General features: G+C 43.5%; 1 protein-coding gene across 3 annotated transcripts in view; it reads left to right on the top strand.

The window, feature by feature from the left end:
• ACER2 (alkaline ceramidase 2) overlaps positions 1–19,611 on the top strand; it is a 40,117-nt gene that overhangs the window by 470 nt on the left and 20,036 nt on the right. The window contains exons 1-4 of one of the 3 annotated variants that reach the window (XM_039544022.1): positions 8,141–8,524; positions 13,307–13,421; positions 14,390–14,531; positions 18,179–18,316. In XM_039544022.1, the coding sequence (XP_039399956.1) occupies positions 8,417–8,524; positions 13,307–13,421; positions 14,390–14,531; positions 18,179–18,316 (503 nt within the window). In that variant the 5' untranslated portion in view covers positions 8,141–8,416. Of the gene's footprint in view, positions 1–8,140; positions 8,603–13,306; positions 13,422–14,389; positions 14,532–18,178; positions 18,317–19,611 lie in introns of those variants that run through there. The other 2 variants (XM_039544021.1, XM_039544023.1) reach the window with 2 other exon arrangements.

Below are 19,611 nucleotides of genomic sequence, written 5' to 3'. Positions count from 1 at the left end.
GTCCAGTGTTTCGTTAGCCCTGGGGTCGGAAGCACTGCACTGCTGCCCTTACAAGAACGTTGTGTCACAGGTATTTTTGCTGAGGAACGTCTCCACTGAAAATAGTTTTGTTTTGTTTTTAAACTGCTTTGCTAGTATCTGCTGCTTCAGTGCTTTAACAATGGGTCATATTTTCCTCTATGCCAGGTTCAGGAAACTCTGTGAGATTCTATTTGTGGAATTTCCTTCTTACTGTGACATTGGGAAATTTCCTGCTCATTGTCCCTCTCTCTGCAGAACAAATAACCCAGATAGCCTCATTATCCAGTGGCTCTCCCAGGATCCACAGCGCCTCTGTCCCATAGGCTCCTGCTGGTCCTGTAATAAAAGTTGGTCACGTTAGAGTGCTGGTAAGAGACTGGTCCTTATTTCATAGCCCCAGTCACCAAACATAGGTCAGAATTCAAAGGGTACACAAAAGGGCCAGGGCTTCCCCCCCGGCACCATGGCTACTGAAGGAGTTATGCTGCCAGTGCCCCTCATAACCAGGCAGACGGGAGTCCATGCGTGTTATTGCTCGAATATCCATTAGATCTGAAGGGGATGTGTTGCAGAGAACAGATTATTTCATACCCCACCTTCTTCTGATTTGCCATCAATAATCTGCAGGCAGCGGAGAAACTTCCTCAGTGTGCCAGGGAAACTTGCTGGGTACCCATTGTTCCCCAACTTTACAACACAGGCTGGTTTCCGAGAGTTTGGATGTCTTCCTTTTGTGGAGGTAAAGAGGAGAGTATTGCCCATTATTAGGAATAAATGAAAACATGCAATGGGAAAAAAATTTCACTTACCTTCAAAGTGAATGGTTATCATAAGTCAACAGTTGTGGCTATTCCTATTCAATTTTCTGTGTGTTAACTTTATGAACCATCACGTCTGGATGCTAGGGAATGTGGTTCTGTTGGGGTCTGAGAGACTAGATGTAGGAGTCCAAGAGATCATCCATAAACGGGCTAGGAAATGCAATCTGTTGCAGCTGCCAAAAACCAGCTTGTGGATCCAGAAATAGTAGAGCAGCAGCCTGTGAGCCTGGAATGGGTGGATGCCTGACAGCTGGGACTGGAGAGATTGAGAGCTGTGTGATGCAGTCTGATGAGTGAGAGTTTCAGAAAGATTTAAGAAAGACAGGCTGTGGCCAAGTGTTGGTGTCAGCAGGGAAACAGATCCAAAATGAAGGTGAAAACAGGATTATGTTGATTTAAGACCATCATATGTGTTTCCTCTAATTTTTTACGTCCATGTGCGGAATGAATTTTATGTGCTCCAATGTGGAGGTGATGTGTGGTGAGGGTGGGGCTGAGGGGTTTGGCGTGTGGGAGGGGGCTCGGGCTGGGGCAGAGGGTTGGGATGCAAGGAGGTGAGGGCTCTGGCTGGGAATGCAGACTCTGGAGTGGGACTGGGGCTGAGGGGTTTGGTGTGCAGGAGGGGCTCAAGGCTGGGGAACAGGGTTGGGGTGCAGGGGTTGAGGGCTCCAGCTGGGGGTGAGGACCCTGGGGTGGGGATGAGGGGTTCAGGGTGTGGAAGGGGGCTAAGGGCTGGGGCAGAGGGTTGGAGTGTGGGGGGGTGAGGGCTCCGGTTGGGGGTGTGGGCTCTGGGGTGGGCTGGGGATGAGGGGTTTGAGGTACTGGCTGCCTTGGGGCTGTGGCAGGGAGTGAGGACTCCCCCCTCTCTCTCTCTACAGAAGCCTGGGGTCAGGGGAGAGGCGCCTGTCCCTGGCCGCAGCAGCTCCGAGACTGGGGCCAGGGGAGAGGCGTCTTTTCCTGCTTGCGTGGCCCTGAATAGCCTGCTGTGCAGCCACACAGCTTAAAGGGAACTTAGCATACGATGTACCTACAGTGGGCACTTTGCTTATGGTACACTACTGGTAACAATATGTACTGTTACCATTTGCATTGCTCATTTGTTTGTTTACACATTGACTTTTCCTGTGTCCTGAAAGATTCCTCCTAAGGGTACTTCATGTGAGTTCGTTTCAGTGCTAATGGAACAATAGGAATACAGCAGTTCAATCTGAATACAAAATAGTGGCATGAGCCAAATAAAGCTAGGAAGGAAGGAAGATGTAAATTGTCTCCTTTTATGGAATCAGCCATGGAAACAGGAAAAGAAATGCTTAAAGTTTCCATTTCCCTCTTTACTTCCTCGTCCTCCAGTGTTGCAACAAGCATGGCTCACCCAGAGCAAAGAATCTGGCCCCTAGTGTAGAACATTGCTAATTCACACTAATGATGGAGACACCTATGATAAACTCATTCATTTTGCAAAATATCAAGTAAATACAGTAAAAAAAAGAAAAAAAGGCATCCTAGGTGCCTCATGACAATGTGTTTTGTTCATTTATTTTGACAAGTATTCTAATTTATAACATTTCTTAACATGCTAGCAAATATATTGTAGAATATTTCATAAAAATAATGTGATGTGGAGTCTTTCACTCTAGATCACTGATTTCCATCCAGCCCAGGACACTAGTAACCAAAACTTGTAAGCATGATGAATGTTCAATGGTCCATGGGGAAAGATTTTTATGGGTTCTGTTCAGCTCCTAGTGTACAAGTGTACACATCACAAAACCACTACCATAATCAGCACTAATTGCTTGCACACTCAGCAGAGACACCAATAACTGAATGAGCCATGGAGCAGGAACTGCCCTCTGGCCCTTTGGGTATGTCTACACTGCAATGTAAGCCCAGGGTCTGTGGGACTTGAGCCCTCCGGCTCAGTGTTTGTAAACTCTGGCTTGAGTGTTCACACTGAATACTTACCCTGGATTTAGAATTTCTGGACCTAAGTCTTATGTCCACACTTGTGCGTCAGCACTACACCATGCAGACCCAAGTCAAACAAGCCTATCCCATGCTTCCTAGCACCCGCCCTACCTGTAGCTGTCCTAGCCCATTGTTTGTGGTGCACTTTGTAAATGTGTCTGTCCATCCCCTGGCTCTTTACAGGATGTCATTGCATCCTACCAACACATCCTGCTGAGCCATCTTTTGAGTCTGCACACTCCTGGCAACCGGAGCCAGCAACATGAAGGAGTCACTATTTGAAGAACTTGTCTTGCTTGAGCTTACACTCCTGTTTCAGGAAACTGGCAGAGCACCCATGAGATGGTGGTGAACATTTTGGTGGTATTTTCTGACCTATCTCAGGCACCTGTCAGAGGAGGACGATACAGATATGGAAGACTTGAACTGGCTGATGCTGTTCACAACTCTCATTATAACTGCTGATGCCCCCTCCATAGACCAGCACTTCTGGAGCAGGACCACAAGCACAGACTGGTGGATCACTTCATCACTCTGGGATGACCAGCAGTGACTCCAGAATTTTCACATGAAGAAAGCTACATTTCTGGAGCTTTGTGAGCAACCTGCCCCAACCCTCCAGCTTCACAACACAGACAGGGGGGGCAGCCATGCCAGTCTAGAAGTGGGTTGCCATAAACATGTGGAAGCTGGCTACCCCAGACTGCTACATGTCTGTTGCTAACTAGTTTGGTGTTGAAAAGTCAACCATGGGTAAAGTGGTGGCGGAAGTTTCTGAGGCAGTCAGGCGTGTAACTTACCCCAAGTTGGTGGATATAAATAATATCCCTGAAGCAAATGCTGGTTTTGAGAGAATGGGGTATCCAGACTGTGCTGGGGCCATCAACGGGACTCATGCCCATAGTTTGCCCTCCTCAAGGAGCACATAAACTGCAGAGGCTACTACATCGTAATGCAGGCCCTTGTGGACTACATAGGCTGATATATGGATGCCAACATGGCCTGCACTGGAAAAGTTCATGATGCCAGGGTTTTCCGCTGACTGGGAGTCTAACTTCATGGACAGGTTCGGACACTGTTCTGACCAAATGATATTGTCAAACGAAGTAACTCTCCCCACTGTTATTCTAGAGGAAACCACCTTGCTTTGGCTTATGAAACTATCCTCCTTTCAGAGGTCCTGGCAAAAGGTGGTTTAATTACACCCTCAGTAGGTGTAGAATGAGTGAGCATTTCGTGGATAGAAATCCCACTGGTGCTGTTTACAGAACTGTTTGTACATCAGTGTAATCAGTGCAGTCTGCATTATTGTGGCTTGCTGTTTGCTTCACAATCTTTGTGAATCCAAAGGATGAGCCATTTGGCCCGTAATGGACATATGACAGTAATGGATTGCTGAACCGGTACACACATCCAGAAGGTGCACTTATCACAGCTGGAGCAGGATACACACAGGCAACAGAAATCACGGATACTTTGTGTACTTGCGTTAAGGACTTGCCTGGACCAGTAGATGAGGGAGAATGGTACGTTTATGGGTGTATTTGTACAGTAATTTTTACAATAAATGAAGTACTGTCACTGTATGCTACGAATGGAGTGTGTGTGATTGTCACAAATGGTTAATTGTGGATGAGATAACTGCTTATCCAGTGGGGTGGGGACGGTGGTTTGTGTGACATGAACTGTGGATTTTCATTATCGATTGATCTGAATAGATGTATTAAAAACTTCCTAGTTGTGCCTTATCATGTCTTCATTCTTTGAAATACACGTTATATGATGTGATGGAATAATGGCAATAAACTTTTATAATAAAATAAAAGCCTTTATTTGTGAACATGCCCATTACAAAAACAAAAAAACCCAACCAAACAATATTAAAGCATTGTCAGGCAGGCCAGCTGCCATTAAAACACCAAAAACACCAGTAATAAACTAACACCAAAACCCATAATAAAATAAAGTTCATAACACAAACATTGAACTGTGAAGCCAGTGCAAACAAATAAATTCCCTACTTTTGCATGTCCCTGGGCCTCCCTTTCTAGCACATTTAGTGCAAACTTGGTGACGATGCCTGGGGGTGGAGGACTGCTGGGGGTATATTTGACTTGTCCAGCTACTAGTGTTCAGTCTTGGTTGCATGGGCCACCTAACTTTTGTATTGTCCAATGTGTTTCTAGTCTGCATGACATGGTACCATGGAGCGGGCTCAGGATGTGGTACAGGTGGAGCAGAAGCCTGAACTCTTGTGGCTATTAGCCCTTTCTGCCGCGCTCTATCTTCCTCCCTCAAGCAGTGTTCCTGCTCCCGAAACTGCGCTGCAATTCTCTCCTTGCACTCTGCAGCCTGTCTGTGCCTTTACATGTGCCATGAATTCTTTTCCCTTTGGTAATCTACCTGCGTGTTGGCCCTGTCCAGGATGTCCTCCTTAAGTTCATCACAGAAATGCTTTTTCTTTGACCGTTCTGTGACAGAAATCTCAGGCTTCTACTGGAGTGTGGGTAAGCTGCAGAGGTGGAAGGGAGTGAAAGTAGCCATCAAACAGCACATTATTGTAGCACTACTTCAAAAAAGGTTCACTGTATCCTCAGAGAAAAGTGCCTCTGGAATCTCAAGGCCAAAAATTGATACTTTGTAAAACTCAGCATCATTATATTCTTAGAGAAACGATTCCCAGAAACTCCATGGACATAACTGAGTTAAGCAGAATGCAAAGAATGTACACACAATGGTAAGGTGAAATTTAAAAAACTATAGCATTTGTAAAGTACAGACCATTATAGCCTGGGGGCAGGGGTGTGTGCACCATGAGGTTTTCAACCTTATGGTAACTGAGCAACATGTTAACAAGTGGAGGAGGGTCTGGAAAATATGCTTCTCCCCGAAATGTGGTTACCTCTCTGGAGTTCCTACTACTGGAAAAGTTTGCAGCTATCAGCACCCAGGATTCATGGGGGAATGAACAGGATGCTGCGTTAGCATCCATATGGATTACTGCATCCCTATGGTTTATGATACAGTCTACTGTGACTACACATGCCCACACACACGATAATACGGACTCTCCAAGAACTGCACAGCCAGCTCCTCTCCCTTGAAACTTTTCTGGACTACATACAACCCCCCCAGCCCTATTAGATAGACATGGATTTCATCACCCATTAACTACATTTCCACCTTCTCCCTGTACAGTTTACAGATTACAGGTGGCCTGTTATGCTGTAGCGTGGCCAATTTGTACTGCACAGCGTACAAAAAGGAAAGGCAATATAAGGTTTTTACTTTTAACACCCCAGCATATCTTTGTAAGAACATACAAGTATCTAGTAAAAATTCACTGTTAACTGCTTAACTGTTGTTTGCACTTCCCAGTCTCCATTTTAATGCTGTGTGAATGGAGGGGGCTGATGCCAAAATGCTGAGGCATGCATTCCACCATTAGTGGATACACACTCCTACCCCTGGCTCATAATAAAAATTGTGTTGGCTCATAAATCACAAATCTTCCATCTGTGCATTAATAACAACAAACATGGAGCCAAAATATCTACCAGGCACTGGAGTTATTTTTGCCTCTTCTGCTTCTATTTCCACAGCGGGCTGCTCCTCTAGGGGGGTCATCAAACAGCTCCTCTGAGTGTGGACATGCTGCAGCTGCTTTGGCAGCAAAGTCTCCTTGGGGACTGGTGTGAGCACCAGAGTCACTTCGCTAGCCTGATCCGGCAGCTGCTGGCTCCTTTCTGGTGGTGTATGAGATTCAGAAGTCAGAAGGTTGCCATGGCTGACCAGGCTGTTGTGGACTGCTGGGGGCTCAGTGCTCAATGCATCTGATCAAACTCCTCATAAAAGAGGCAGGATGATCAGGAGTTCCCAGGGATGCAGTTCTCATCCCTGGCTTTCTTGGTAGTTGCTCTTGAGCCACTTAATCCACGCCCTGCACTGCTCTGTTGTATCCCCAGTGCTGCCAGCTTGTCTGCTAATTCTTAGTACATATGGTCATTTCTGGTACTCCTATTGAAATTGAATGTCTTTTTCTCCTCACACCACAGATATACCAGAATCTGACCATGGTCCTGTGACCAGGTAGCAGTGTGCTTGGCAACAGTCGTCTTGTCGGTGTCCAGAGCTAACTCAGGAGACAGTTCCCTCTGTTTGCAGCTCAGCAGTCAGAATAACATGGAAACATTAAATGCCAAGCAGCTGTACATGCACCAGGGAGTTGCATCTGTTTCCTGGGAGTCAATTGGCTAATCTTGGGATAGAAAGGATAAGAAGGCTGGCCCATAGCATTGCAGACTCCCAGGATGTGAGACCGAGGGATCTGTTCCCAAGCTGTGTTCATGGTACAAAATGATGCATTGTGGACCCAAGTCCCAGTGTGACTCAGGCTCAGATGCACCCACCTTGCAGGGTCCGGGTTCAGAAGGCTTACTGGTCTGAATCAGATAGATTTGTGGGTAGACTGAAGGGGGATTGGGCTTGAGCCTGAATCTGAGCCCAGGCTTACATTGGAATGTAGACATACCCTTAGAGGTTCTCTCTCTGAGACAGGCTAAGGCACATTGGTGGGGCAATGTGGGGAAGCTGGCTCTGCTCCTTTCTCTTTTTCTGTGTGTAAACAGACAGCTTTAGCCTGCAAAGCTGGCAGATTTTCACCAGAACGAGGGAGGGGGGCACAAACTGAACCCAGAAGCAGTTCTAGGAAAGATTACTGCAGTTCATCAATTTAAATGTTTCTAACACAGTCTGTTTTACTTGTGCTGGTGCCTAGATGCAGAGGATCTTGCATTGAAAAAATGTCTGTGTTATCCTTTATTTCCCTGTTAGCTCACTTTGAATCTTGAATGTTTCCGCCCACATTTGTGTGGGTTTCGGAGTGAGGACTGGCAGTCAACTGACAGCCTGGAATCCCAGAGATAGACATTAAGATTTATTAAATCCCACCTTGTGCCTCTGCTGGGGACCAGTGGTTTGAGCATTGGCCTGCTAAACCCAGGGTTGTGAGTTCAATCCTTCAGGAAGCCACTTAGGGATCTAGGGCAAAAATTGGTCCTGCTAGTGAAGGCAGGGGGCTGGACTCAATGACCTTTCAAGGTCCCTTCCAGTTCTAGGAGATTGGTATATCTCCAATTACTATTACCATACAGCCTCGTCTCTCCTGTGGTCCTGCACTGTAGAAGTCAATCAACAGGCGCTTGCACTGACTTCTATTGGAGCAGGAGCCGGCTCTCTGTGTCGTGTGTGGTAAATACAGGGCAGCAGCAGTGATTCTTGCAGAGAGCCTCAGCCAGCTGGGGGAGGCATAAGGCGCAGGCGCTCTGGGGCCGAGGGCAGGCAGGCTGATCAGCTGGGAAGCGTGCATTAAGCTAAACAACCCAGTGGGAGGAGGGAGGATGAGTCCAACAGGCTGAGAGCTGCAAAGCTGCTGCTTGTGGAGCTCCATATCCGGCTGGAGCAAAGAAAAACAGGATGAAGCTGCTGCGGGTGCTATCTCAATGTTGTCTGCGCCTTGCTGATTAGTCCAGGGGAGCAACAGCTCGGCGAGAGCACAGCAGCCGCTGAAAAAGCAGAAGCTGCCACAAGGCAGATCCACCTCCGTCATGAGCACCCTCTACTTGTGGGATCAGCTGCGAGCCGGCAGCTCCGAGGTAGACTGGTGCGAAGATAACTACACTATCGTGCCCACGATAGCCGAGTTCTACAACACGGTGTGTATCGAGCACATTTTATGTGTGTGTACATCTGTATGCGTGTCCCTGTGCCCTGCAGTGCCTGCAGTACACTCGGTATTTGTTTTTATATCTTATGTTTAATACATGTATGTGTATATATAGAGAGAGAGCGTGTGTATGTGTCCAAGGAATTATTTAAATATTGTTGGTACATCTTGTCTCTTTCAGTGTCTTTTAAATAAAAAAAAATAAGATGCAAATAACATTTACATTTGTTACTTTTTGTTTGCTAACTTTAATAGGAGCAATATCCAAATATAGCAAAAATACCATCACCTTCTTTTGTATTTCATAGTTTTTTAGCCTTGATTTCAAAGCACTTCCATGGGGAGTTAAAAGGAAATGAGATCTCTTGTTTTTCTAGTTTGGGGAAAATAGCAGCAATCCCTCAGCTTTCCCTTGTCTTTTTGCACACAGGGCTAGAATAAGGTCTTCTTGCATGTGACAGTGTTGATATTTTATTGGATTAGGGCTGTGGTCTTACTATCCAATTGCATGACAAGTTATCAGTTTTCCTGTAGCTTTATTTGGGGATCTATGGTAGGAAGCATCTTTTGTGATCTGGTTTCACATGCCTGTTTACTGATGATTTTGTTTCACCACCGTATTAGGCTAACATTTTTACTTTAGGGGAACTTTAAAACATTTTAAAATGAAATGGGAAATGTTAAGGTTGATCACAAAATACCATCTACTATACTGATTGGAAAATTTTTCTGATCCTAATTTTGTGTATATATCGCTCTTAAATCAACAATATATAGAAAGGACCAGCTATCAGTCTCATTTATGCTGGATTTACCAGTATAACTTTGACTTAATTGGAGCTACTCCAGATTTCTACCAGCATAACTGAGATCACAATCGGACCCAAAGACTAAACACCCACTCCCACTCCCAATGAAGAGCCATCAGTTATTATAGGTGGAACACTGCTGCCCTCATCTTCCCACATTCTAATTTTCTGGGACCATCTAACTTGTGTGACGCTCTTTTCTTTCTTTTGGGAGCAACATGCCTGGGGTTTTGGCTAGTGGCCTTTGCACTGAAGTAGAGGTGAACACAGAATGCTGTACATGGAAGAACTAAAAATTGCTGCTATTGAAAGTTTTGTTTTTTGTTTTTGTTTTTCCCATTGAGATGAGTAAATTCCTTTCAGCTCTGCAATAGCAGCTTCTTTTGTATCAAATTTAGGGCTGGTCTATAGGTTTATCTGTATTAGAAAATTTTAATTTGGTAAATTGCTAGATTTATACTGACCAGTTCAAGCGCATCTCTCTTGGCCTGCTCTGCACCCAGACTTTTGGATTGATTCAACTATTTCAGTTAGGGGTGTGATTTTTTTTTTTTAACTGAAATAATTATACTGTTACAATCCCAAATCTGAATGCAGTTAAATCAGTATAAAGGTGCTATCCACTAGTATAGTTTATTCTCCTATCCTCTTCCTGTATGGGAATAGCTTTATACCAGTATAACTGCATCCACATGGGCGGGGACGGGCATTGAATAGCTTCACAGATTTGTATGGAAAGTGTAGTGTACACTGGGTCCTGCAAATTCTGTGCAGGGCTTCCTTCAATTTTAATGGGCAGTCATGCATGGAGTGCTGGCAGGATGGTACCCCGAGTTTCTCTGATTCTTTTCTTCCCACTTCACTGTCTTTTGGGGTTTCTCAAACCCATCTTCCTAAAAACTTGCCTAGCTCCTTCCTCTTTGTCTCCTGTTCTTTCTGGCTTTTTTTTCCTTTCCAGGTTAGCAACCGATTGTAGCGCTGCACAATGTTACAGAAGTACATTTAAATACCAAACCTTCTGCTGAGCGAATAAGTGAGGACTACATCATCTCAGTCCGTGGCTTTTTTCTTGCAGCTCCACACATTTAACTAAAAACAAATTCCACATTTGAGCCCAGCATTGCTGATGCTATGGTTTCCCTAGAACCACTATCAAAGGTGATCTGGTGTATGGGTGCCCTATGATATCTGAGCACTTTGGGGAAAGTAGTCTGCTGTATTTGCCCATGTTGTCACTGCAGAAGAACCTAAAAAATAGGGAAGAAGTTTTTATGAAAGCAACTGTGCCTTGGGGCAGGCTGGAAATGAGATGGGAGAGGGTGGTGATATGCTGAGCAGATTAGCTAAAACATGAATGGTAATACTATAGAATGTAGTCCTGGAAAGTGCAGGATGAATGATCAGATTAGGTCAAGAAAAGACAGCTGTTTACAGATTTATGGTGGAAATCCTGGCCCAACTCAAGTCAATGGGAGTTTTGCCACTGACCTCATTGGAGCCAAGATTTCACTCCATACCTCTAAAATGGCTTGGGATAACATGGCTATGGGCCTGACCCAACGCCCATTGAAGTCACTGGAAAGCCTGCCCTTGTCTTGAATGGGCTTTGGATCAGGCCCTTAAAGTACTATAGCAGAACCTTGTTAATACACATCCCAAAAGGCCAGATATTATTCACTTTTCAGCAAAGATTTAACAGCACAGTCCTGTAGTCCATATAATCTGAGTAAGAGACATGGGGAAGGAAGCAAACAGGGTTAAAACCTGTGATGCGTATGGCCCACCACATGCATTGGCCTCCCCTCAGGCAGGGGACTTATAGGCCCTTCTGCTAGTTGGTGTTGGCAGCAGCAAGGGCTGGGTTCAATGTCTAGAGGCGGAGAGCAGCAGAGACGCAGGAGGAGAGAGAGTCCCGAGGGAGTCAGCAGCTGGAGGGAAGCAATGAGTGCAGAGTGCAAACCGACCAGCTGAGGGTCTCACACAGGGCAAAGGCCTTATCTAAACACAAATTTTGCAACAGTTACCTAAAGATATTTTAAAATTTTGTTTAGTTAGACTGGTGCAAACTGTGTGGACACTCCTAAATTGAATTTAAATCAGTGGGTTTTTTTGGAGGAGGGTGAGGGGGTTGTTTTGTTTTTAATTTGGCTTTTGTAAAGCTATGCTCTATCTGTGGCATTGCAGACCTATGTGGACGTCCTGGGTAACAAGAACTGGTCAATCTTTCTTCATTGTGCCTTTGTTTCCACTCTCGGGTCTTTTGTTGACCAAAATTAGGGAACCAAATGTTTGCAGTGATGGAATTTGGTCCAGTTTGTGATGCAGCTCAAAGCAAAGAACGGTTACATTAGGCCTTTTAATACAGTATATCAGGATCCCCTCTTTTCTATATAGTTTATTTTGATAAAACCAGAAGTACATACAGTGGCTTCTAATGATGTATTTCAGACCTCTTCCTGCCAACCATATATTGTTCTGTAACAGTCCTAGAGGCCAGTCCTAAAAAAGCCACAGAATTCCTCCCTCTTCTCAATAGCTTGATGATTTACCTTATTTTATTTTTAGGTGACAGGAGAGGTGGGTTGGTCAGTTTGTTTGTTTTTTTAATGTAGGTTTTTGTTGCATTTCAGTCTTTTCAACATTTTCATTGTAATCTTTTCTTAAATAAAAAATTGATTTTAAAAGTACCAGTGAGCTCGTCTCGGTCACATTATCTTCTGAGTCTCAGGCTGAATGCTGTTTCCAAGTTCTGTTGGCACAGATTCACCGTGTCTCTAGTAAAGAGTGTGCTATTTTAAACTGAGCAGGAGATTGGGTTTAGTTAAAGTAAAATATTTAGAAAAAGCAACGGTCAAGGCTTCTGAAGAAAATGTGACCTTGTGAGGGGGCATCTTTTGTTTGATTTAATGCTTCTTGCGTACAGTGCTTGCAAATGAATATGCTTAGGAGCCCCTCCTTTAGTTCCTGTCATTTTGAATGCTGGTTTTATGAACACGTTTTGACCCTTCCTGGGAATGTAAGTGAGGTGACTGAATTTTAATCTCTCTGAATTCGGCTCTTGTGTAGAGTGAAGACTATATTTGAGGAAGTGAGTAGGGAAAAATATTGTTGAAAGAGCAAACGCACCCATTAATGGCCCAATCCTACACGTCGTGTCCACCCCAAACTCTCATTAACTTCAGTGGAAGGGTGTGGGGCACTGGGGATATATGATCAGGCCCTAAAAGGCCAAACTGGCCAGTATAAGTTATAGGTTTCAAAGGCAGCTGCAATTCCCCCCCGTTTTAGGTGGACTCTCTTATGACCGAACACTCCCTCCCGCCTGAGTAATTGGGCTAGGCACTGAGAATGTAATATAGGCAATGAAGAGGAATTCTCCCTCCCCGGCCCCTCTCCCCAGGGATGAAGCTGTAGGGTAGGTGCTCCACAGCTGCCTGTTACAGCCTAAGAGCTGCAGCAGGGTTCCCCAGCCCATGTGCCTCTGCCTTCCTCTAAGGAGGACCACATGATCTATATCCAGGCAGTTCCACATGTTTTCATGCAAGGCTCCCTCAGTCATCAAGAAGAGAGTGCCACCAGCTAAGATCCTTGGTGTTCACCTCTTGTTGTCATTATATACTTTTTGAACTGCAGTGACGTGAATATTTGATAATGTATTTGTGTAATCACAGAAGTGTTGCTCCTGGGGTAGATTTACAAGGTATTTTAAGGAAGGGCTCATCTACATTGTTCCCAGTCCTGATGGATTTATACTTAACATTTCTCAAAGTAAAGACCTCCACTGCAGAACCTGGGTCAGCTTTGAAAAAATAGGACATATGAGTTTTGGTAAACTGGAGATGTCATCAGATCAAGCAACAAATGTGCTTTTCTAGATGGCTTTAGACAGTTTACAAACTTTAAAGGTTTGTTTCATTTTCCCCCTTTTCTTGATACATTTTATTTTATATTTTCTTTTCTAGATAAGCAACATCTTGTTTTTTGTTTTACCACCCATATGTATGTGCTTATTTCGTCAATATGCAACCTGCTTCAACAGTGGAATATACTTAATATGGACTCTGCTAGTTGTTGTTGGTAAGTTGATTTTTGTGTGTGTGTGTGTCTGGTCATGCACAAACTGCAAGAGAGAGGAAATTGGGTTCTTTTCCTGCCCACATATCATGTTGTTGAAAAATAAAGCAACCCTGACGTCTAGTGAGCAGTTTGTTTGAACTTACTTGATACTGAAGCAAATGCACTTTTACAAAGGAAAATGTACTGTGACAATAGAGGTTGGCTGGAACTCTGGCCTGCTTAGCTCCTTTCTGCCCTGCCTTTGCGTAATTGCTCTTGCTACATTTGGGCTTGATCCTGAGCAATGCTGAGCACCCGCATCCCATTACTTTAGTAGGAGTTGAGGATATTTAGCATCGTTTGGGAGGCGTTCAGGAGCCTTTTGTTTGTAACATGCTGATAATTTCTCTTCATAGAAGTGAATGTTTACCCATTTTATGTACAGAGGATCATTAACGTTTCCATTGTCAGCAACAATGGAAGATTTTGAAATACTACATAGATGGGGCAAAGAATTATTGTGCAGGTTGCATGGCTCTGTAAAAGAGCATGGGATTTTCCACCTGTAAATCATGTTAAGGTTTAGCCACTACCTGCTGCTACCCTTGTTTGACTTTCTCACTGGCTGGGAGGGAGTATCTCTATTTTTAGTTGTTTTTAGTTGTTTAGTTTGGAGTTGTGGGGGTTGTGTGTGTTTTTTTTAAATAATACTGTGCCCATTTCATTAATAGTGATACCCTGATGTGCTGTTTCCTTTACATAAGCTCCATTTTGCTATTTAGAGCTGACATTTGCCCCTTTCATAAATCAGTTGTTTTGCAATAAGTTTTAGCTGCCACCAATTGTGGTGGTGTTTAAGTCTTTCTACCATTTCCAGACTGAATGATCTCTATGTCAAAGCATGTACTATTAGGTCCATTGTTAAGCAGCACATTTTAGTGCCATACACTACTGTAACTTCATATTGGCTTTTTAATTGATTCATCCAGGAATTGGATCTGTCTATTTCCATGCTACACTCAGTTTCCTGGGTCAGATGCTAGATGAGCTGGCTATTCTTTGGGTCCTGATGTGTGCTCTGGCCATGTGGTTCCCCAGAAGATACCTCCCAAAAGTTTTTCGAAATGACAGGTAATATATCTATATATATAAGTGTTGTTGTAGCAGTGTCAGTCACAGGATATTAGAGAGAAAAGGTGGGTGCGTTAGTAACTTTTATTGGACCAACTTCTGTTGGTGAGAGAGACAAGCTTTCCAGCTTACACGGAGTTCTTCGTCAGGTCTGGGAAATGCACTCGGAGCGTCATAGCTAAATACAAAGTGGAACAGATTGTTTAGCGTAAATATTTAACTCATGTTTCAAGAGACCCATTAACACCTCTCCAGTCATGGAAGGGAAGTGGGGGAAAAAGCGCTGAGCCAGAGGGTTTAAGTGGGCTATAGATTGTTGTAATAGGCCATAAATCCAGTGTCTCTATTCGGTCCATGATTTTTAGTATCTAGCAAAGTTAAGAATTTAAGCTCCCAGGCTTATCTTTTGAAGGTGTCATGCAAGTTTCCTTTGAGGATGAGGGCTAAGAGGTCAGATATAGAATGATCGCTCTGTGAAAAGTGATCGCCGACATGTGATAGGGTGTTTTTGTCTTTTATCATTTTTCTGTGTGAGTTCATTTATGTGTGTAATGATTGTCTTGTTTCACCCACATAGTTGTTACTGAGGCATTTAGTGCACTGGATGAAGTGCACCATATGTGATAGGTCCTACACACACCTATAGATCTTGAAAGGTGTGTTGTGGGTTGACAGCAGTGGAGGTATGGACTGAGTAGAGACGCTGGATTTATGGCTTATTACAACAGTCTATAGTCCACTTAACTCCCTCATCCCACCCCGTGACAGAATGTACCCCTGTATTCACACTCTGCGCGCTATTGTAATAATCTTTGTACAAAATATGTCTTGTGAGGTATCATTTAAAAACCTCATAATTTGCTTGCCATTATTGTCCTGGTAAAATGTATGGCAATGTGAAGTTATAAGATTCCACTGTATGGTGTTATTAACACATGTTGTCAAACAGGTCTGTCCTAAACAAGGGAATCTGTGCTCTGCTTAACTTGCATTTAAGTAGTAAACAGAGTCATCAAGCAGGAAGGGAAACAAAGCTCAAACAGGGTGAGGAAAAAAAGCAGCAGAGAACATCCTGCTACACAAACTGCCTGTTGCCTTACTTCCAGCTGGAAATGCTTCTCAAAGGGGGGACAGAACAATAAAAAGAAGGGGAAGACACCCCAAAGGACCCCCCCATGCCCATCGATTCACTGCACTTGAAGGGACAAAGGAAGCAGCTACTGCGCTGGGGGAGGGGTCCTGACCCAAGAAGCTTGGTCAGTAAGACTGCTGAAAGCGTGTGGTGAGAAAACTTTGCTTTGAATTTAACATCGTTTGTTAAGTTAGGCACCAGTAGCCTTTTATCTTAATTTTTATTGAAACATAAAAAGTCAGAAATGGTTACATTACATGTACTCACTTAAAATCTATCTTTTCGTAATTAATAAATTTGTTTTATCTAATCCATTGTGTTTAAATTGAAGTGTCTGGGAAACTCCTTTAAAGAAATAATGGACCTAATATACTTGCATTGTCCAGAGAAGGCTGGGCAGTACAGGACATACCTTTCTGGGTGGAAATCTAAGACTGTGGGTGTATGGGGGTCACCCTGCAGTATTACAAAGGCTGGTGAGAGCCAGGGTGTGGTTGGCAGGCTGTAGTTATACATAAACAGGGTGTGGCTTGCCTGCTGGAAGGCTGTTCGTGAGTGGCCTAGGTGGGAGCTACTTCAGCAAGGCATTGTAAGGCACTCAGTGTTGCAGTGTAGGGGTGGTAGAGCTGCTTATTAGTCTAGATCAGGGGTAGGCAACCTATGGCACGGGTGCCGAAGGCGGCACGCAAGCTGATTTTCAGTGGCACTCGAACTGCCCAGGTCCTGGCCACCGGTCCGGGGGGCTCTACATTTTAGTTTAATTTTAAATGAAGCTTCTTAAACATTTTAAAAACCTTATTTACTTTACATACAACAATCGTTTTAGTTATATATTATAGACTTATAGAAAGAGACCTTCTAAAATGTATTACTGGCATGCGAAACCTTAAATTAGAGTAAATAAATGAAGACTCGGCACATCACTTCTGAAAGGTTGCCAACCCCTGGTCTAGATTGTACCCTGCTATATCACATCCCCAATTTTTTTTTCCTTTTCCCCCTGTGACTGGAGCGGTGTTATCAGGCCATTTCACGATGAATAGTCTCTTGAAATATGTGTTAGCTATTTATGTTAAACCAGCTGTTCCACTTTGTATTTCACTGTGATGCTCTGAGTACCTTTTTCCAGACCTCAAAAAGAGCTCTGTGTAAGCTGAAAGCTTGTCTCTCTCACCAACAGATGATGGTCCCAATAAAAGATATTAACTCAGGTAAAATCTATCTCAAAGAATTCAGGATGGTTCCCTGATTGTGTCTTGAAGCTCATTGCATTGCACGTAACTGCATTGAATAACCACATAATCTTGTCACGCTCTACTGTCCTTCCTCATGCTATTCTTTTCCAACTGTTTATCTCCAGACCCACTAATTGCTAATATTAGAGTACTCCATTGCTTCCTGCCTTCCTAGGATCAGCTGTTTTGTTTTTGTCACAAATCTTATTGGAGGATCATCTTATTTTAAAAACATCATTGATTTGAACTTTCCACCAGAACACTCCTCAAATTGCTTTCATTACGAAAAGTGCATCTTAAATGACCATATGCCGTTGTCATTCCAATCTCATGACTTTTTGTCCCAGCTGTGTGAATCTTGTTTACTTCTGCATATTGCAACACAGTGCTTTTACAGGACACGATGCCTGCTCTTTCACTCCCAAAAGCAAAAATGAAGCAGAGGTTTTGTACAGGATTCATTACGTGGGTGGCAGCATTTTGACATTTGATTCAACTATAGGTCATTTCATGCTGTCCAAAAATATATGATCACGTAAAAATTAGCCAAACAATATCCTTTAGTCATTGCTTTACATAACTTAATGTTACAGCCAGCAACTGTTCTGTGCATAGACTCAAAAAAACACAAGTCAGGCCCCCCAAAATCATTGGTTTAAGAATCATGACATATATAAAAAAGAGATTTTTTTTATTTTTAGGTTTTATTAGCTTTGTGAGGTTTTGAACCTTTAGATTTCAGGTTTGCAAGCTTTTCTCTGCAAGCAGGCAAGCTAGAAAGATACTTTATTAAAAACAAATAAATAAAAGTTGAGATTCTAACATAACATGATTCAAGTAAATAGGGCTTTAAGGAAAATAATAAATATCATGATACTCGTAAAATAATGAGAATTGGCAACACGGCACTGGTTTTACACTTTGTAACTCAGTCGAATGCAGTGGAATAGCTCACGATTTATACTGGAATAAGAGAGATCAGAATATGATCAGTGTGTATATAAAATATTAAGCTTTCAAGGCTGCAGTCTTGCAAAGACTTATCCACGAGACACACATGTATGCAAAGTTGTTAAAGTCTTTGCCAGATCAAGGCCAAAGTAGACATTCTGTACACATCATGTTGTTGTCATAGTGTGCTTCTTTTTCTATTCAAAGAAATAAAATGTTGTTTACAACAATTTTAAACATTTTTAGGATTTTATTGTTGCCTTTTCTTGTTTATCATTAATTTAAGGTTTAATTAAAGTAAAATGTACACTTTTTCTTTAATTATTCAGGGCAAGGTTTAAAGCTGCAGTTGGTGTCCTTTCTGGAGTTACTACATGCCTTGCATTCATTAAGCCTGCTATCAACAACATCTCATTAATGACACTAGGCGTTCCCTGTACTGCTCTGCTTATTGCTGAGTTGAAGAGGTAGGTGTCTTTCTTCTGTATGTGAAGCAGCCTTTCTTGATGCTTGTTTTCTGTGGGTTTCATTCTAGATACAAATACAGTAACTCCTCACTTAGTCGTCCCAGTTAATGTTGTTTCGTAGTTATGGTGCTGATCTATTAGGGAACATGCTTGTTTAAAGTTGTGCAATGCTCCCTTCTAACGTCTTTGGCAGCCACCTGCTTTGTCCAGTGCTTGCAGGAAGAGCAGCCCGTTGCATCTAGCTGGTGGGGGCTTGGAACCAGGGTGGACCGGCAGCCCCCCTATCAGCTCCCCTAAGTTCCCTGTGCTGTAGCTGCCCAGCAGGCTAGCAGTTGCAGCTGTCCCTCCCCCCACTGCCATGTGCTTCTCCTGCCCTCTGCCTTGGAGCTGCTCCCCAAGCCTCTGCTTGCTGTGCAGGGGAGGGAGGAAGGGGGTTGTCAAGGTGTCACCCCCACTCTGAACTTTTAGGGTACAGATGTGGGGACCTGCATGAGATAACCTAAGCTGGTAAATAAGTTTAGGGTTTAACAGTAAGCTGTCACCACCAAGCGTGTTCCAAATCTTAGGGGAGAGCCACTTGGAACTCTGCCTTCCCCCAAATTATTTCCCCAGTCCTTATCCCCCTTTTTCCTGGCAGGATTGAGACTGATTCAGCCCCCACCAATTCCTGGTGAGTCCAGACCCAAAAAACCCTTGGATCTTAAAACAAGGAAAAAATCAATCAGGTTCTTTAAAAGAAGACTTAATTAAAGGAAAAGGGTGAAAGGAATACCTCTGTGAGATTAGCATTTAAGCTACTCTCACAGACAACAGATTCAAAACACAGAGGATGTCCCTCTGGGCAAAAACCTTAATTACACAAAGACACCCAATTTGATTCTCCCTCTTATGCAAAACGAAGTCACAAAAGAAAATAAACATAATCTAATACATTCCTTCTCTAAACACTTACTACTTTTAAGAACTGTTAGCGACAGTGATGAGGGCGTGGACACAGAATTATCTCAAACGGCACTTTCATGAACTTTTTGACTTTGCCCCTGCTGAAACGCCGCCATAATAAGATGAGAGCAGCCCTCACAGAACCAGACACAGCTACCGTCGTCGGAATCAATTTGGAGTTGGAAAATCTACTGTGGCCCAGAGAAATAACAGTTGGGGATGTTTGAAATGCCTGTCGTTATCCTGGGGACCGATGCCATGGCAAGACACACAGGGCAGCTGGACAGGTGGTCAGGATCTCAATTATTACAGGCTGAGCAAGTGCAGAATGGTGGTGGAATGTGCATTTGGCC

The sequence above is a fragment of the Mauremys reevesii genome, linkage group 6 (genome assembly GCF_016161935.1).
Source record: "Mauremys reevesii isolate NIE-2019 linkage group 6, ASM1616193v1, whole genome shotgun sequence".
Classification (NCBI taxonomy): domain Eukaryota; kingdom Metazoa; phylum Chordata; order Testudines; family Geoemydidae; genus Mauremys; species Mauremys reevesii.
Note: the sequence above shows the minus strand (reverse complement) of the source record. Positions and strands in the feature narration are given on the sequence as shown.